The sequence below is a fragment of the Parasteatoda tepidariorum genome, chromosome X2, assembly GCF_043381705.1.
Source record: "Parasteatoda tepidariorum isolate YZ-2023 chromosome X2, CAS_Ptep_4.0, whole genome shotgun sequence".
Lineage (NCBI taxonomy): Eukaryota > Metazoa > Arthropoda > Arachnida > Araneae > Theridiidae > Parasteatoda > Parasteatoda tepidariorum.
Window position 1 is genome coordinate 56,682,102 of NC_092215.1, and position 19,248 is coordinate 56,701,349.

The 19,248-nt window shown below is 29.3% G+C and overlaps 1 protein-coding gene and 1 long non-coding RNA gene across 2 annotated transcripts in view; one reads left to right on the plus strand and one right to left on the minus strand.

The window, feature by feature from the left end:
• LOC107453378 (potassium voltage-gated channel protein eag) overlaps nt 1–18,669 on the minus strand; it is a 54,674-nt gene extending 36,005 nt beyond the window's left edge. The window contains exon 1 of the mRNA XM_016070198.3: nt 18,451–18,669. Coding sequence (XP_015925684.1) covers nt 18,451–18,529 — 79 coding nt within the window. The 5' untranslated portion in view covers nt 18,530–18,669. The remainder of the gene's footprint in view (nt 1–18,450) is intronic.
• LOC139427216 (uncharacterized) lies at nt 5,950–6,517 on the plus strand. The gene is made up of 2 exons (XR_011638352.1): nt 5,950–6,291; nt 6,323–6,517. It is a non-coding gene; the product is annotated as an uncharacterized lncRNA (long non-coding RNA).
• Nucleotides 18,670–19,248: the final 579 nt, after the last annotated feature.

The window sequence follows — 19,248 nt, forward strand, 5'->3', positions numbered from 1 at the left end:
ATCTTTAATATAAAAAGAGGCACTGGTGTCTTAGGTTGTATTTCATAACTTAAAATTATCAAAAAGCTAAATATAATATTTTTTCCGTTTTTCAACTTAAATTAATATAAATAATAAAAAGAAGTATGAAAAATGAGAATTTTGCGTTAAAGAGTTAAGAATTAGTGAAATCTGTCGAGAATAATATGCCGTTAAGATAAAATTACACTATTAAAGGGCTATATCGAACTAAAATGAAGAAGAAAACGTACACTTAGTATAAGCAAAGATGTACTACAAATTTTTGATATTATAGTCTCGTTTATAAAGTTAAACGAGCACAGAAACTGTCCAAAGTCTCACATTTATAGCCACTTTTCACTATTTATTCCTATATTCTTTATATATTTATGTATATTTGTATTCTTTATGTATGCATTTTTTTATATATTATTCTCAGTATTTGTATTCTTTATATTTACAACAGCTTACATACTGAATTAAGAAAACAATAAAGAAATTGGAGCTTTGAAATAAATGAACTTAGTATTAACAAGCAGTTACAGCCAGTTCTTAACTTTCGACGTTTGCTTATTTTTTTCTTATATGGAGCTATCGGCAGTAAAGTTAAAGTGGTAGTAAGGGGAACAAAATAGTTGAAACAAACATTCATGTTTACTTTTTGAGTACCGTCATTCGGGGCTACTTTGTGCAAATTCGAATTTGGCATTTTTCAAGTGCTGCTATTCAGTTTTATGTTTATTTTACGTTAAAAATGTGTGGAATTTGAAGATAGAAGTCTCTTCTATTACTACAAACATTTTTTCGAACTTTAAAACAATCTCAGAGTGTGTTTCGTTCATCCAATGTCAACAATTTTCCGAGGACGTCGGATGTCGAAAAGTGTGCGTGGAAACTTTAGCTGTGAAATGCAAAGACGTTGATAAAACAATTGTCGTAAGTGCAAAATTTTTTATTTATATATTAATAAACAATTATATCATGTTAGCGTTAAAAAAATTTGAAAATTAATAACAAATAAACGGAAAATGAAAAAAAATGCACTTTGGGGCTACTTTGTGCAAAGTTTCATTCGTCTTTTTTAAAGACAAAAAAATGGTCAGGCGTTATAAAAAAAATGCCTGGAACGAGAAACTACCGTGATTACACTTTAGAAAAGCTGCAACAATGCTTGCAAGCAGTTGCTGGTGGTATGTCGATTGCAGAAGCTTCTCGGAAGTACAAAATCCACAGAAATACTATCTCTAATAAAACTCACAAGAAACACATGAAACGTGCTGGTAAACTATTATTTTTCGTCTACAAAGAGTTTTCTAATGAATTAATCAAACGATTTAACACATAAAAATATATTTTATAGGACATCAGGTGATTTTGACAGAAACTGAAGAGCAAGTTCTGACACGTTCATTCAAGCATGTTATGTTCAAATGTATCAATATTATAAATGTTAATGAATATGTAATAATTATTATTTTTGAAATATCATCTATTTCAATGTTAAAAAAAGTATATGGTTTCCTTTTGTTTAAACTCAAATGTTTTGAAATAAACCTTCTTTTTAAGAAAAAATTCTTCAAAAAAAAATGTTTTTTTTTAACTCTGAAAATTATTTTCAAACTAATATCTTTACATATCTTGATGTTTTTGTCTTTAAAAATGTCAACAATTAACTTTTTTTAACAATTTTATTTCAATATTTTACTGAAAACATGATTATTAAACTGAATTCCTATCGCTGACCAAAGTAGCCCCATTTGGGGGCTACTTTGTGCAAGGTATGTTTTGACTTATTATTCGTAAATATTACATACAAATAATGCCAATATTGATCAAATTCACTCGTCTGAGTCCAGTTATGAATATAATATCGATAAATTTTACTAAAGTTTGAATTAACATAGTTTTTTTACATGTCAAAGTTCAAAAACTGCGAAATCCTGCACAAAGTATGCCCCGAATGACGGTACTTATTTGTATCATTTATATCAAAGGTAATAACGAAGAAAAATTTCACTCTTAAATGAACTTACAGCCTGAGTAAAAATATACCAATAAAATGAATACAGTATAGCATTTCGATAACACGAATTATTTGATATCACGGAAAAATTCCCTACTCCAAAGCTATTTTGCAAATAAGTATAAATCCCCTTTAGTTTAATATATTTCTCGATGACCTTCTTCACTAAAAAATGTTTCTTGTCTGTTATCTGAAGAATTTAAAATGCTAATTTGAAAAATTTCATGAATTATTTCTTGAAGCACAATTAAGAACACGATTACCACGTTTAAAAAGAAATTGCCTCAATTTTCCATTTCCAAAGAAGAGGACGAGCAAGCTGGATAAAAGATATCTGCTCATAAAATAGGAATAAAATTGCGTATTTAATGAATCCAAACGAAAATATCGCTTATTTATCTAGAAAATAGTCACCTTGAGCAATATTTTTTCAGTATGTCAAATTCTGATTCTGAACATCGCTAAAAATGCATGTTTTTTTAGAAAATGGAAGCAGCAAAAAATGCATGTTTAAAAAAATAGATAAAGCTCAAAATACGTGTTTAAGAAAATAGACGCAGCTTAAAATGTGTGTTTAAAACAATGGACGCAGTTTAAAAAGTATATTTAAGAAAATGCATACACCTGGAAATATGTGAAGAAAACGAACACAGTTTAAAAAGCATGTTTAAGAAAATGGACGCACCTCAGAATATGTGTTTAAGAAAATGGAGACAAATCAAAATGCGTGTTAAAGAACATGGACACAGCCAAAAATGTGTGTTTAAGAAAATGGGCACAGGTTTAAAAGCATGTTTAAGAAATTGAACACAGCTCTAAATGTGTATTTAAGAAAATGGGCACAGTTTAAAAAATATGTTTAAGAAAATGGACGCACCTCAAGATGTGAGTTTAAGAAAATGGAGACAGATAAAAATGCGTGTTTAAAAATATGGACGCAGCTTAAAATGCGTGTTTAAGAAAATTGACACGCGTCGAAATGCGCGTTTAAAAAAATGGGCTTAGCATCTATTCAGTTTTTCAAACTAGCTCAGTACAGAGAAATGTGGATTGTTTTTTTCCGCTCAGTTCAGAGAAATGTGGATACGAGGATGAGAATTATAACTTCTTGAAATATATTTGAAATTTTGAATATTAACTGCAAAGGTGTATACTATTTCACCCACACATGTTTTAATGAAAAAGAATAAAATTTTGTCATTAACTTGCTTATTTTAATTTATGAACTGTGTGTGAAAAGACTTCGCCAAAAATGTTTGTTTCATGGTCTTGTCTGCAAATAGCTAGGCAAGTAATTCTGCAAATCTCTAAAATTATGACAATCTGATAGGTTTTATTTCTTGCCCACAGAAAATTGCTCTTCGTTACAAAAAGTAAGACTATTTAATTTTACTCTTAATTATTGTAACAACTGCAACAGAAAGTTACATTTATATCTCCACAGAAAAATTTCTCTCAGGGAAAGTTATGATACTTTGCACTCAAAAATAGTTTATTAAGATACTTTGAATTCCAGAAACAAAAAAGAATTACATATTTTAATTCAAGTTATTAAGCTTTGTACATGTGCGACGGTGACATACTTCTGTTTGGGGCGTGACTTTTATTTAAAGTCATACCTACAAAATTATTTCAAATTGAATCCAAATGTAATTTAAGCAATCGATAAAGCAAATTTATGTAAAAATTATATACTGGAAAATATTTAAATGACAACAGCAACCTTTGATTTAGTAGTGTGAATCCAGTTAATAAATCAAAATTAGCCTGATTTGAGCTTAGACATTACGCACAATTGTTTATTATTTCTGTTTTGATTTATAAGTTGTTGCTTCTTCAGGAAAATACTTTTGTAAATGACATATGATTAATTATATGAGAATTATGTTGAATTCTAAAAAAAGAAATTAAATTTTCAAAGCAAATATAATATTAGGATCAGATTTCTTATATATTTTTTTTAAATTAAACAAAATCAAGGAATAAATAAAAGAGTAATTGAAATTTAAATGTATTAAATGTAATTTAAACGTTTATAAAGTTAGAAAGAAAATTTAACTTTTGATCAAAAATTTAAATCATTTTAATAAAAATGTTTAGAATTTGTTAAAGATGTAATTTTGGACTTTGAATGCTTTATTTGATCGATTGATACTTTCTTATGAAGTGACGAAATGCTCGAAAAGAGATAAAAAGCAAATCCTCTTAAATATGCAGAATGTCTATTAAAGAGAGCGTAGAAGGAAAAGAGAAGAATGAAAGAAAATTATTAATTTTTAATATTATTCATTCATTAAGGTATTAATTGTAAATATTTGTCTAATTGGTTATGACCAGTGGTCTAAAAGTGGGATACAAAAAACCAGTAGTTTGTAGCGATTCCTGAACGTTAGTTTAAAAGAAACCATTTTTCGTAATTTGATGGTCTTCGCGAGTCGGTCAATGGATGCAATGAAAATTACCAGCTGAACCGAAATTCAATATTTAAAATTATGTATTTAAACGAGTCATTTCAAAAAATAGAATCACTTTGGTCAAATTTTCATATGCGAACTCGTGAAAGATTGATGTTATTTCAAAGAAACGTATTTTCGATGTACTTAATTTCTTAGAGGAACTAAAATAGCGTTAAACAATTGCAATTATTTGATATTTCGCCTTTCTTAAATGAAACATTCGCTGCCCGAAAAGGCACAAGAAGTTGAAGTTGAATGAACAAATTCGAAAAAAATGTTTTGGAATAACAAACTTGCTCTTGTAAACATTAATAAATATTTCTTAGTGATTTCCTTGTATTTATTGCAAGCCAATTTCTTATTCAAAACCATTTTGAACATAGGTGTATATTAAGTTTTCCATTAAATTTCGTATCCTTAGAGCAGTGAAGTAAGTACTACAATTCGAAAGTAGTTTGTAGTTTCAATATTTAAAAAAAGTAGTTGTTGTTAACTACATTTGTAACAAAGAAGTTGTAATTGTAGTAAACTACAAAAATAATGTAATTTTTAGGGCCACTGGTTATTACACAGTTTACTCTCGCAACGAAAGAATATTTCGTACAAGCAAGAGTCAAGAAGGTAATTTAATTTTTTCATAGAATATTTATTTATACCATTAATGTCTAACATAACAACAAAGTTCACACAGTTGCTGTAATTCGAATAATTTTGAGTACCGTCATTCGCAGTCGTCTTTGTGCAGCGGGGGCTACTTTGTGCAAATTCGAATTTGGCATTTTTCAAGTGCTGCTCTTCAGTATTATGTTTATTTCACGTTAAAAATGCGTGGAATTTGAAGATAGAAGTCTCTTCTATTACTACAAACATTTTTTCGAATTTTAAAACAATCTCAGAGTGTGTTTCGTTCATCCAATGTCAACAACTTTCCGAGGACGTCGGATGTCGAAAAGTGTGCGTGGAAACTTTAGCTGTGAAATGCAAAGACGTTGATAAAACAATTGTCGTAAGTGCAAAATTTTTTATTTATATATTAATAAACAATTATATCATGTTAGCGTTAAAAAAATTTGAAAATTAATAACAAATAAACGGAAAATGAAAAAAAATGCACTTTGGGGCTACTTTGTGCAAAGTTTCATTCGTTTTTTTTTTCGACAGAAAAATGGTCAGACGTTATAAAAAAATACCTGGAACGAGAAACTACCGTGATTACACTTTAGAAAAGCTGCAACAATGTTTGCAAGCAGTTGCTGGTGGTATGTCGATTGCAGAAGCTTCTCGGAAGTACAAAATCCACAGAAATACTATCTCTAATAAAATTCACAAGAAACACGTGAAACTTCCTGGTAAACTATTATTTTTCTTCTACAAAGATTTTTCTAATGAATTAATCAAACGATTTAACACATAAAAATATATTTTATAGGACATCAGGTGATTTTGACAGAAACTGAAGAGCAAGTTCTGTCATGTTCATTCAAGCATGTTATGTTCAAATTTATCAATATTATAAATGTTAATGAATATGTAATAATTATTATTTTTGAAATTTCATCCATTTCAATGTTCAAAAATGTATATGGTTTCCTTTTGTTTAAACTCAAATGTTTTGAAATAAACATTCTTTTTAAGAAAAAATTCTTTATAAAAAATGGTTTTTTAACGCTGAAAATTATTTTCAAACTAATATCTTTACATATCTTGATGTTTTTGTTATTAAAAATGTCAACAATTAACTTTTTTAACAATTTTATATCAATATTTTACTAAAAACATGATTATTAAACTGAATTCCTATCGCTGCACAAAGTAGCCCCATTTGGGGGCTACTTTGTGCAAGGTATGTTTTGACTTATTATTCGTAAATATTACATTCAAATAATGCCAATATTGATCAAATTCACTCGTCTGAGTCCAGTTATGAATATAATATCGATAAATTTTACTAAAATTTGAATTAACATAGTTTTTTTACATGTCAAAGTTCAAAAACTGCGAAATCCTGCACAAAGTAGCCCCGAATGACGGTACTGAAGGATGCCTGTCTTTTTCATGTCACACCCGCAAAGCGTGGAATTAATTTTTTTAGAAAAATTAATGAAATAGAGGGTAGATTTATATTAATGTATATGTAAGTGATCATGATGTTGAAAAATCCATAAAATTTAAACCATTGCTTTAAAATATTTTAACTAATCTAAATCTCATATCCGCAACTCTGGAGTTAGCTTTCTTTCTTTAAAGAGTATAATAATGGATCCAAATAAATTCGCCATTTGCTTAAATCACTTAGTACATATTCGTTTAATTAGCCATTTTTGAAAAGATATTAGAAGTCAGCTTCTTTACACAAGGTTGTCCGATTAATTTATAATAGTTTTTTTTAAACTGACATTGTTCGAATTTATATTTCTTAAAACTACTTTATCGTTTAGTGTTTTGAATACGAAGAGATACCTAAAAAATTGCAACTGTAATAAACTAAGTCATTCTGAGAATGAAGTTTGGGACGACCCCGTAATAATTGTGCTTTGTGTTTTGGCGAGAGCTAGTTTTACATTTACTGAAACCCCATTAAAATATATATGTATGTATGTAAATATTGATTTGAGTTGTGTAAAAAGGATATTTTAGGTCGCTGTATTATTAAATGATTTTATAATACAGAATGTTTTACAACAGTCGTTGAACAGCCGACTCAATTTTTGGGTTTACGATTACTAATGTTCAACTCCGTAGCCTTGTAATTTTGAACCCAATCCAGAAGACAAGGGAACTCCTGGATCAAGTATTGGGAGAAATTTGCCTTCGCGGAGGACTTTTTTTTATTGAACTAACCCGCATTTGCGTTACATGGAGAGAAAGACCATGAGAACCTCCCACGGTTAACCTGACGTCAAAGGGACTAGAACCCATGATCCGTCTACCACTGAGGATATTTCACGTCAGCACTGTGGTCGGTGCAAGCCGGATGTGGATTCGTACCCACCAGCCATCGGTGGGATTCGAACCCATTTCACCTCATTCAAAGTCGAGCGCTCCTTCCCCTGAGCCATCACGGCTCTTTGCAACTGTTTGTAAGACAAAAAAGATGTTTCTTGATGCTTTATTAATACTTTTAAGAAAAATATCATTCATTTTAAGAGATTAAATTTTAAGAAGGCATATCTAACAAACTCATGAGTGATTCAGCGGGGGTTTCATTCTCAGCGTTGGCGCAATTTTCTCCATTCCTCTCTTGCTAACTTTCACTTTTACGGCTTTGAAATTATAGAGGTAAATAGTTTAAAAAACCGTATAGTTTTGTATTCATTTTTTTTAACCATACTAGTTGGGCAAATGCTTTAAACCCTTAAAAGTAAAGAAACGTTCTTAACCGTAAGCTTTACAGTTAATAGGAGTGACAGACTTCTGCTGGTTATTTTACCGTAATTTTAAAATGAAAATTCTAACAGTGTGAGAATTATCTTTCAAATCAGAAAGCACGTTAACATGTTATTTATGCAGGGTGTTTCATAATAATTGCTCTTCACATATACAATTTTTAAATCCTTGTCAAAAGTGAAGTCAAAATCTGTCATATCACTAGTGAGGAAGGTGGCACGACAACTACTTTGATTGCCTTGTGAGACTTGATGGTGATTTCAATATTAGTTTTTCAACTCCTCTTAGTTTTTTTCGGCAGCCAAGCAGGCTTTAAAATTTAGGATTCGTATTCCGCAGCAGTAGTGATTCGTTTTTTTTTTCTAGACTTAAAAATGAATTTATGATAAATGTCATAAAGGAACATCTTGTATTTTAGAAAGAACAAAATTTTCTCAAGAGAGAACAGACAAATATCGATTAGTCTGGGGAATTCAAACTACGTTTGGGAAGAGCGAGGCACAGAAAGGAAGAATTGTTTCATTAACATTTTCTTTGAACTAAATTGTGTTTCGTATATTTCCAAAAACTAGTGAATGCTGACATTCGCATCCAGACACGGATAAAAATATTCACACACAGAGTTAAAAGTTGGAAAAAATGAAACCTTTTACGTAATTTATTAATCAGAACTAGATTCAATCATTAAAAAAATTTAATTGCTTTAATGAGATTTTTAGTGCACATTTTACGCAGCCCAAATTATTCGCTAGTATTTCAGTATTGAAATACCCAACTACTTCAAATCGAAATAGCAGCTCTTTTAAATGGTTATTACTTTTCCATTTTTTAAATGTATAAAATAAGTGTCTAGAAACATAACTGCTTAAAAAATTCCTGATAAAAATTATGATAAAAATTGAAGCACTCAGCATGCCAGTACTTTTTACTGTAATTTTATCAGAAATTTTTTAGTGTAAGGGTATATATGAATAATGGATAGTGTTCGAAAATATAAAAACAGAATGATTTTGTACTATATTTTGAACCACTGCCTTGTAAATAAAAATAATAATCCCAAAAGTGTTACTGGTTCTTATAGGCCTGTCCACAAATTGCTTTAAAATTGGCTAAAAATACTTAAATTTATTCTCTCAATAAACACTATCAGGACACATGGGATAATTTTTGTTCCAATTCAATTAATTATTTTTTAGGGGCAGCTAGAGGTATTTTGCCCTGAAAAACTGTTCTTGCACTCCATACTAATGTGCTCCTGAAGAAACTGCTTGTCGTCAGTGAATTTTCCTTTTATTTATATTTTTTATTTTATTTTTATTCATATTTTTTATTTATCTTTTTTTATTTACATATTTTTTTATTTATATATTTTTTATTTATATATTTTTTTATTTATATTTATCATAATTAAAAATTCTAAAAAGTCTAAGATAATTCGTCGTTCTGCAACACAGAATTTTTTGAGGCATATTATAAAAATTATACTTTCCAGAAACCTATTTTTTAGGAAAGAGTAATCGGCTACTGATCACACCAAGTAGTTTACTGGGAAAATTCGATTCGTTTATTTAAATTTTATTCGTCAGCTTCTTATAAAGACTTAAAGTATGCAAATACTTTGGGCCAACAACTATTGGCAGGTTCTTTAAATAACATATAACTAAGTAATTTTTAAAGTATGACAATAAACCAGGGCGTGAAGTTCACATTTGCCAGTTCACCATTAGCAAACAAACATTTAAGACTGGTGAGTAAGTTTTGTCTAGTTGAATGTGGTGCTTCAAATCAAACTATTTTATTCTTCCTAGAGTTATGATTATGTACTTGACAAATATTAAATAAGGGCATCAAGAGTCAAGAGGGATAATAATTCCAAAGATGCAAACATCATAAAAAAATGAGAAAGAAAAAAAGATTATCCTTATAATTTTTGAACAGTTAGTCGGATTTTCATTCTGTAAATTGCTTTGGCAATATGTCACACAATCTCTTAAAATATACATAACTGTAACCGGGGCTAAATATTTAAATTGTGCCGTAAAAACGCACTTTTTTGAGGAAACAAATAACTTTTTAATGCTTTTGATTTATTGAGTAAAATAACCCCTCAAACCATATTTCATAAAATTCAGACAATAAGGATGACAAATGAACATTTGACTTTAGAATGTCGCATTGGTGGAATCTGATTCACGTAAAGCGTCACTTACGAATCGTAACTAATCGCTTTACTTACTATTTAATTCAGTGAAGTAAATGCAACTTCAAATTAAAAAAATTAATAAAAAGCGGTAAAAAAAAAGATTTTGAAAATGATTCATTGCGTAAACTTGTAAACCTACGTAGATAAGTGAAACTGACCCCAGATTAATAAAATAAATAAAAAGTGGTAGCAAGATATTTCACGTTATTAATTGCGTAAATCTATTAATCTGTGCGGCGTTGTAAACCTGACCTCAAATTAATAAATTAAATAGAAAGTGGTAGTAAGATTTTCTTTCTTCAATTTAAAACCAAGAAAGGAAGTATTTTATTTTCTCTTTATCTAGCTATTTGGGTTCAATACGGGAAGCTATCTCGCCGTATTATTTCAGGAATGTATTTTTTTTAAAATTTAATTCGTACGTATTAAAAAAATGTTTAAGTTTTTTTCTTTACTTCGTAGAAATTTGCTTTTTGAAACCGAAATTGAACTTAAAACGGTTCCTTCCATTTTCGACTAGGAATAGATACGTTTAAGCTTTTTCATTAAAAAATAAGAAATGAAAGAAAAAATGATAGGACAATTAACTTAGGATTAGCTTTTATCTCGTCGAAACAAAATGTAAGTGATCACCGTGGTAGATAAATGAATTAAAGTCACTAACATTAAACAACAAAGTTTTAACAATTTAGTGGTAGCTAGCATAATAAAAGTTAACCTAATATACAAATGAATTTTCTATCATTCCTTTAATTATAGCACTTTCTACATCACTGAAATGTGAAAATTCAGATTTTTGGCAATTTATTACGGACTTTTATTGACTCATCATTGCCTTCCTTTCAGGATAGCTGGAAATTTATTAAAAAAGTTAACAAATTTTTTTTATATTGATGTGAAATTATATGGAAGTTCTTTTTTTATTGCTGCTTGCGAAAATACAATCGGAACTTGTTCTTTCTATTATTTTATGTTGCAAAATTTGAATAACAAATTATCGTAGCTGCTATCTTCTCTCATTTCTGACGCAATATTTTCCCCAAATAGTTTATTAATGTGTGTTTTGTTTGTAAGGGTGCATTTCCTATATTTATATTCATTTTATTTATTTTAATATCATTATTTTAAATTACTATCTGAGAAGGTATAAACATTCCATAACCTCCTCGAAATGTGCCAGTTCTACATTTAGAGCATTAAATATGATCTCTGACGCGTTCATGTTTTTTCAAATGAATAAAGTTTTTTTAAATTGCTTTTTTTCAAAAAGTATCATTTCATATTTATATTTTTGCTAACAATGTGATTAATTGTACACACATCCGGATCAAATTGGATTTCTTTTTCAGTTTAATATATCGTCTGCATTATTTTTCTATAATATTGTTTTAAAATAATACAAATGGTACATAATGCAACATAAAAATAGAATATTTCACAATATTTTAAATTACGTCGAGCGAGAAAGAAAATTAAAACGATTGCTCTCAGTGGAACAAAAAGGGAAAACTAAATTCTTGATATGACTTTAAGATAACACAAAATTTCATTGCTGTTTTCATCTTTATAAATCAATTTTTAAAAGAATAAAAGACTATAAACTGATTCATTCGTAACCTATATAAATAATGACAAATATTCCTAAAATGAACAAATTTCAAAGACTAAAGTTAAAATGACTCTATGAGTACCCAAATGCATTCTACATTCTCAGAGAGCAATAACAGTGTTTTATTTATCCTTAAACTAAATAAACATATTTACAATATATCGACAAAATAATACAAACACTTCTATTTTAGCTATTCTATTTAACTATTCTATGCTAACTAACTGTTCTATTCTAAGTATTTTCTAATTTTCTTTTAGCAGCAAATGATTTGGAAAATTTTACATGGCAAAACTGCTTGTACTATTTGAAAGACAACGTTTGACTCTTATAGAAAGGGAGTCCTTTTTACCCATGCAATATTAGCATCGACCAAAATGAACGTCTTTCCTTTTTTAATACCACTGTAATTCTAAAAGCATTCTTTATTGCAATTCTATAGATTGATTTCACGCTTGCTGGTTAGTATCAACACTTTCTCACCTTAGTTTCGTCAATCCGAATTTCGCTTGGGTTTCGCAACCTTTCTATAAGTTTCAACCTATGCCAGCACTTTTGCCATCTGTCAAAACATTTGCTGCTAAAAGACAAATAGAAAAAATGTTCTTGCACCCACCTCCCCCATCAACCACTGCTAGGCATGGGGAAGAATCTCTTTTTATTGATGGTTGGCCTATTGCTGCATTTTTTCATTATTTATTAGGGTATTTCTTTGAGAATTCATTTATATCATCCATGATGAATATATGCTGGCACACTTTGAGGTAGAAAGGAAGAATAAAATCGACAGCACACCCAACCAACAACCTAACATAGCTCACTTTGCTTCTTATGCGCTGAATCTTAGTATATATGCTACTGTGAATGATCAAAATTGGTGACTTCCACCTGGGAATGTTGACAATCACATAGTAAATGTCCGAAATATTTACTAGATATAGTTATGTAAGTGCCATTGCCCGATATACATTTGCTCGTTTCTCCTAATCTATCCTCAGCAGATATTAAAATATCGAATGAATATAATAATATCAACGAATAAATTAATATAAAATATTTCGGACATTTACTATGTGATTGTTGACATTCACTGGTGAAAGTCAACATCCAGTCTTTCAAGATAACATATATCATACGCTGCTAAATCTGTTGCTCTCCTTGCAAATTGTTTTCCTGGTGTAGCATTCCGTACTGAGCAGCTTGCATATATTTTAATAGTTTCTTTCAAAATTCGTTTCAGACACTTTACAGAAGAAAAAAAATACAAACGATAGTTTGAATGCACAGTGGTGTAAAAAATTAAGAGACTTTGCAGACTTGGTCAATTATCTCTAGAACTATTGAACGGATTTTAATGAAATTTGATAAGTACGTACAGTGAAACCTGTTTTTGTGCGGTCCTTTTTTATGCGATTTTGTTTTTGTGCGATTGGTTTGGTGCGATTTCATTTTTGTGCGATTTATTTTTATGCGGTATATGAATCTTAGCGGCGTTAGCACCAGTTTAATGTTTCCTATCAATGTGCATATACATGTTGTGGACGAACTCTGATTGCGTGGTCTCCTTGACAACGATGTATCTGGACTTCACGATGCTCTGTTTATTTATTTTCATTTGTTCATTTATTACCAACTCCATTTTCTCTTCTGTTTAAAATTTATTCTGCGCTAAACAAGTTGAAGTAAGTCAGTAAAAAATCGTCTGCTGTGTTAAAATACTTTGCATTTCAAAATTAAACCATTATTTTTATTTTGTAAATTCTCGTCTGCGCGTATCTCAAATACGTATTCGTATTCAGAGTTTTATACACGATTCATATGATTAAGGATTCATTTTATAGTGAGATTAAAGGTAAATAAATTAATTACTTTTGTTTCTATTTATATGTAGTTTTTATGATTTTTATTTAATTTTTTAGTCATAAGTACTCCCTTAAATGGACAAGAAGAACCGGAATCTGTTACAGCAGATAAAATATATGCAGAGATCCATATTTCAAAAAAATTGGAAACGCATTTTCTTAAAATAGATACCAATGCGGAAAGACGCTTAAAATTCCAAAAAGAGCTGAGATCATGCGTGTCTCAATATCGTAACGTTTACAAGCAATTGACCAGTCGACCGTCGTCACAAAAACTGATCACTGACATTATGGTACCAAAAAACAAGTCAATTGAAATCCTATCTTCAAGCGACGAAAGCGATTTTCAACCAATTCATCACAAGAAGATGCGCGTTTTGGATTACGACGAATAGCAGCAAGCTATTTAATGTATAATTTGAAAACTTCTCCATGTATATGTACAATGAAGAATTTAAATATTTTTACAATTTCTTTAGGTCTAATTTAATTATTTAATTTAATTAAAAGCATTCTCTCATCTATTTCATGAATCATTGATGTATTTTCTGAGTCCGACTTTTTTTATGCGGTCCCTATTCACCGCATAAAAAAATGTTAGGTTGTACATCGTACAAAGTTGTTATTATATGTAAGAATTTATAAAATTTTCGAATATTTTTTTGTACGATTTCTTTTATGCGGTCCCTATCCACCGCACAAAAAAAGGTTTTACTGCACATTGATGCAATGCAAAACAAATAACCATTCAACAATTGTAATACACACGCATGATCGTGCGTAACACTCGCTGTACTCGAAAGGTATGAAATTGCCACAAGAAATGATGAACTGCCTTATTTCAAGTATGAAATTACGCTGCATTGCCTGTATATCTGCAAGAGGGGACCAAACACCCAAACATTTTGTTTGTTTATTCTGCAACCGCTGTTTCATACCTTCCTACTCCAACGAGTGTTACACACGATCTTGCGTGTGTATTACAATTGTGGAACGGTTATTTGTCTTGTATTGTATCAATGTATGTACATATCAAATTTCATTAAAATCGGTCCTGTAGTTCTAGAGATAATCGACCAAGTCTGCAAATTCTTTTTATTTCTTGCACCAATGTAGTAAAAGATGATCAGTTAATAATATTATTATTTGCCTTAATGGAACCCTGAATAAACCGAAATTAATTTCTGAATAAATAAATATATAGTGCTGATTTTTCACACTTTATCGGCTCGCAATTTTAATTAGGGTAACATATACTGTACCATAGTAAAGTTTTTAATAAATTTCACGAATCATTTTGAATCATAAAAGTCAGGGTTTTCAGTCCAAGACTTCGATGGTTATTTTTTACAAAGGTTTTTTTTACTATTTAGAATAAAATTGTAATGAAAGTGTTTTATTATAATAAAAGCATTTGAAAAGTATGTTACAGAATGCAAAATTTAGAAAATTTTAAATTAGTCGGATTTTGTTTGAGCGTAGCAAACGATGTTGTTATATACCGATTTAAATGAAACATAAAAATAACGCTTAGGAATTTTAAGAAAATTATATTTTTTTTCAGGATTGAACAAATGCTTTACGGGCCGAAGGACAGAATTTATTGAGAGCCCTTTCCTCAAAGCACAAAAAGCCTTATTTTTATAATTTGTAGAATTTTTGTAGACCCTTTATACAAAAATGTAGTTTTTATTCCACAGTTTAATTACAATTTTCTTTTAAAAACTAATTAATAAACATGGCATTTTTAATAAGAAATTTTGCTGGGACCCACGACAGTCCCGGGACAATTGTCCCCCCCCCCCCCTAGAGTACGACTTTTTATGAATATGTGTTGTTAAAAAAATGGATATGCCTATAATTTTTCGTCCTCGAGAAAGCTTTACTTCCTTTAAATTTCTTTCTTCAGAACACGCTGATATTTTTAAAGAGGATTGTAATACATAGAATTGTAATACTGATTGTCATACTTGGAATGCATATTACAATCAGGTGCCGAGATGAGAAATCACTGTGTCCTTCTAAACATTTTCACTGTTTGGAAAAATGTGTCGGGCATAAGAGAAATAGTTGAAATTATGAGTAATAGAACAACAGTACTAGCTTCGGTTTCACTAAATTTGCAATGCTTCTTTATTTATTAATTTAAAATTGCGTGTAATTGATCAAAACTATTTATCACCATCTCACTGAATTCGCATGATTTTTTTTATGAATGTTAAATTTTGAACTATGTTTCATTGAACAAAAGTATTAACAACTATTTCCCTGAACTTTCTCTTATTTTTATAAATTTCATATTATGTGTAATTAAATTTCAATATTTTTTGTTAAACATCCTTCCCGTACTCCTCATATACTTTTATTGCTTATCCACATCATAATCAAAAATAATGATGCAATAATTTGTTTGCATTTTGATAGGTTGGAAAAAAATATTTCAGCATTTGAAACTTCATAGTTAAATCTTGATATATCTGAACTAAATTTTTATATTCCTTAAATTTTAAATTATTAATGTAATTATAAAAAATCATCGCATTTCATATGTAATGAAGATGACTCAAAATTTGCAATGAAACGCTTCTTCCTAGGCCCTCTTAAATCACCAGATAATTAACACTTGATTTATCTAATAATATTACCTTATTAAAAAAAATATTTTAGGGGAAAATTAAGCCAATGAGAAATACTTTTTTCCTATTATTAATGAGGTAAGTGAATAAAATAGTTATTATTTCTTTTATATATCTTTTATAATAGCTTAAATTATTTCAATTAGTCTCACACTATTGGTTACTTACACAAATTTACAAATTTCAGTATACAAATCATTGTAAAACATTCAAATAGCTGTTACTACCAAATAACTATAAAGATCTTGATTTAAAAGTTTCCGCAAAATAATAATAATAATAGATACATGAGAACGACTATAGATGCATCTGTCGTCTATCTCATCTATAGTGATGAATGACATGACATGAAATTATCTAAAAATAAATATTATATCTTTTCCATAAGTTTACTGTGTGGGATATATATTTAAACAATATGTCTCTCCCTTCAATAAATCTTTTTCTATCTGACATTGCTGTTCGATTGAAAATTTAAAAAAGCACTCTTACTGTTATGTCATCTGTTAGTATGTAAAAAAATTGTTTTCCTCTTTAGAAAATACCATTATATCAAGTTCAAAATAATGAATGTATACAATAAAGTAAAACATACTTTTAGTTTGAAAAACACATATTTCTATAAAATATAGTAGTTTCAAAGTGCGTGCATTTTTCTTGAATTTTAAATTCTAATGTCTATAATATACATATCAATAATCGAAAACCAACAATAATGTTCATTACTTTTATATCATCTCTCGCAAAAGGCACTTACTTAGTATCTTAAAAAAATGTGTTAAAATAATTACGTAGCTATATTTTTGAAAAAGCTATTTAATAGAGAAAAAACAATTACGTTAAATGTAGATAAATATCTACAAAAAAAGATGAATATGATACACGAAAATATACTTTTGGCTAAAACACTTATTTTTCAATAAAATTTATATTTTCAAAACGTTTACAATTTACTTTTGTTCAATAGACACCTTCACAACAATGCAATACATTTATGTTATGTCCTCACTTGTAAGTTACATACACCTTAAAAAAGTTGTTGAAATATTAATGTAGTGATATATTTTTATAAATACCATTTTTTTTTGTAAAATAAGCAAATATGTAAATAAAAAGAACAATTAACTAAAAATATTTGAAGTTAGAAACAGATTCTTTGAATATATCTAACATGAGAAATTTAATAATATAGCATATTTTTCTAAATATATCAGTACATATATAAATGGGTTACAAAATAATACTAACACTATGCAAACGATCTCTCGTTTGGCAGCATATATTTTATAAGACTTTATGTAGCAAAACTGTGTTGGCACAATCTGAAAGATCATGCTTGAAGTTTTTAAAAATGGTGTCTTTCTAACCATGCAAAATTTGCATCAACCGAAATGAGCGTATGAAGTTCTTTTTCTTTTACTACCACTATAAATTCAAAAACATTCTTATATGAATATCACATTCCTATAGAATGATTTCCAAATTGCTGCTATTAAAGCTAGAAAGAAGCTATTAACACTTCTTTATTTTGGTCAATCCGAATTTTGCAATGGCAAAAGTGTCACCTTTTTTAAAAGCTGTAAGCATGATCTTTTAAATTGAGCCAACAGTTTTGCCATGTAAAATCTTACAAAAGGATTGTTTACATAGAGTTGTTACAGAAGTGCTCGTATTATTTTGTCATCTATCTGTATATAGACAATAGTTTGTCATCTATCTGTATTATCAAATATAGACATATTTATCAAAGTTTAAATATCTTATCTAAAATGATGAATGACGCGACAATAGCTGATACATAATATATTTATCCCATGAGGTTAATATGGCAGATACTGCATTATGGGATTGTTATATGGTTCCCACCTATAGTGACAGACCTACTATACAGTGCTATATATTACGGATAAACTATCCCTTGTAAAGTGTTCAGTTCTAAGTTAGTAATTAGCGCGATTTTCTTTAAAGGCCATTATTTTAAAAAATAAAATAATATGGATAAAATAAATAAACTTGCAAAAATAACTGAAAGAAAACTTAGTTTGAAGGCCATAATTTGCTAATAAGTTTAATAATTTCAAAATTTTTTCTTTTCATTTGAAATACATGGAATAGATCGCAACAGGCAAAATAGGAGATGAGAAGAGGTCGACAAGGACACAAATTCGATCGATAGCATCGATCTTTTACGAAAAATTGAAAGGATAAACAGAGCACCAAACCACAGGTGGTCGGGCCTAAAATTTATTGAATGAAGAAAGAAAGTTAACTTACATAAAGAGTTATATCTTCGGATAATGTTCTCCAAAAAAGTATTTTGTGGTGCGACGAGACCCCTGCGTCCACCGGGCATCTTGACATCCCGACCAAATCTTTGTTAGGGGAAACCCTTCCCCACTACCACCTGTTAGGTCCTGACCAAAAATAGTTTTGCTATATACCAAATAAGTTTGAGAACTAGTCTTTCCTTGCGAACATATTCGACTGTGTAGTGTCCTTTATTCTTTCTAATATTGATTGGGATTTGGCGTGTTTGGAGATCATTCGCCAGAACATCCACTTTCCCGGCTCAGGATTCGCCAAATTTGGCTTCTTACGAATCTCGGGAAAATTGCAGAGATTTTAAATGGTAGTTCATTTATTTGAAAAAAAGATTTTTTGAGAAAATTCTCATGTGTTTGGGTAAATGCTTTAAAGGAAGAAAAAAAAAGACATTAGTTTTCGCTGGTTTGAAAATAAATGAACTGAATGCGAGGAAACCATAACTTGGAATAAATAAATAAAGACAGTTTGCTATTTGGGAGAAATTTTCGATTATATTTGAATCGAAAGTCTACAATAAATTCCATACTTTTTATTTATTACTTATGTCATGATTAATGAGAAAACTAGACAAAAATAATGAATAAGTTACGTATTGACAGCATTGTTGCGCTACTGATAAACATTATATGTGTTTTTACTAGCTACGTATAAAAGGTTAAAAGCGCATTGGATAATTAATGCAGCGAAAGTAGCTACTTCAAACCGGTGGAAAGTTATTAATTTGTATATTAGACCTGAAAATTTAAA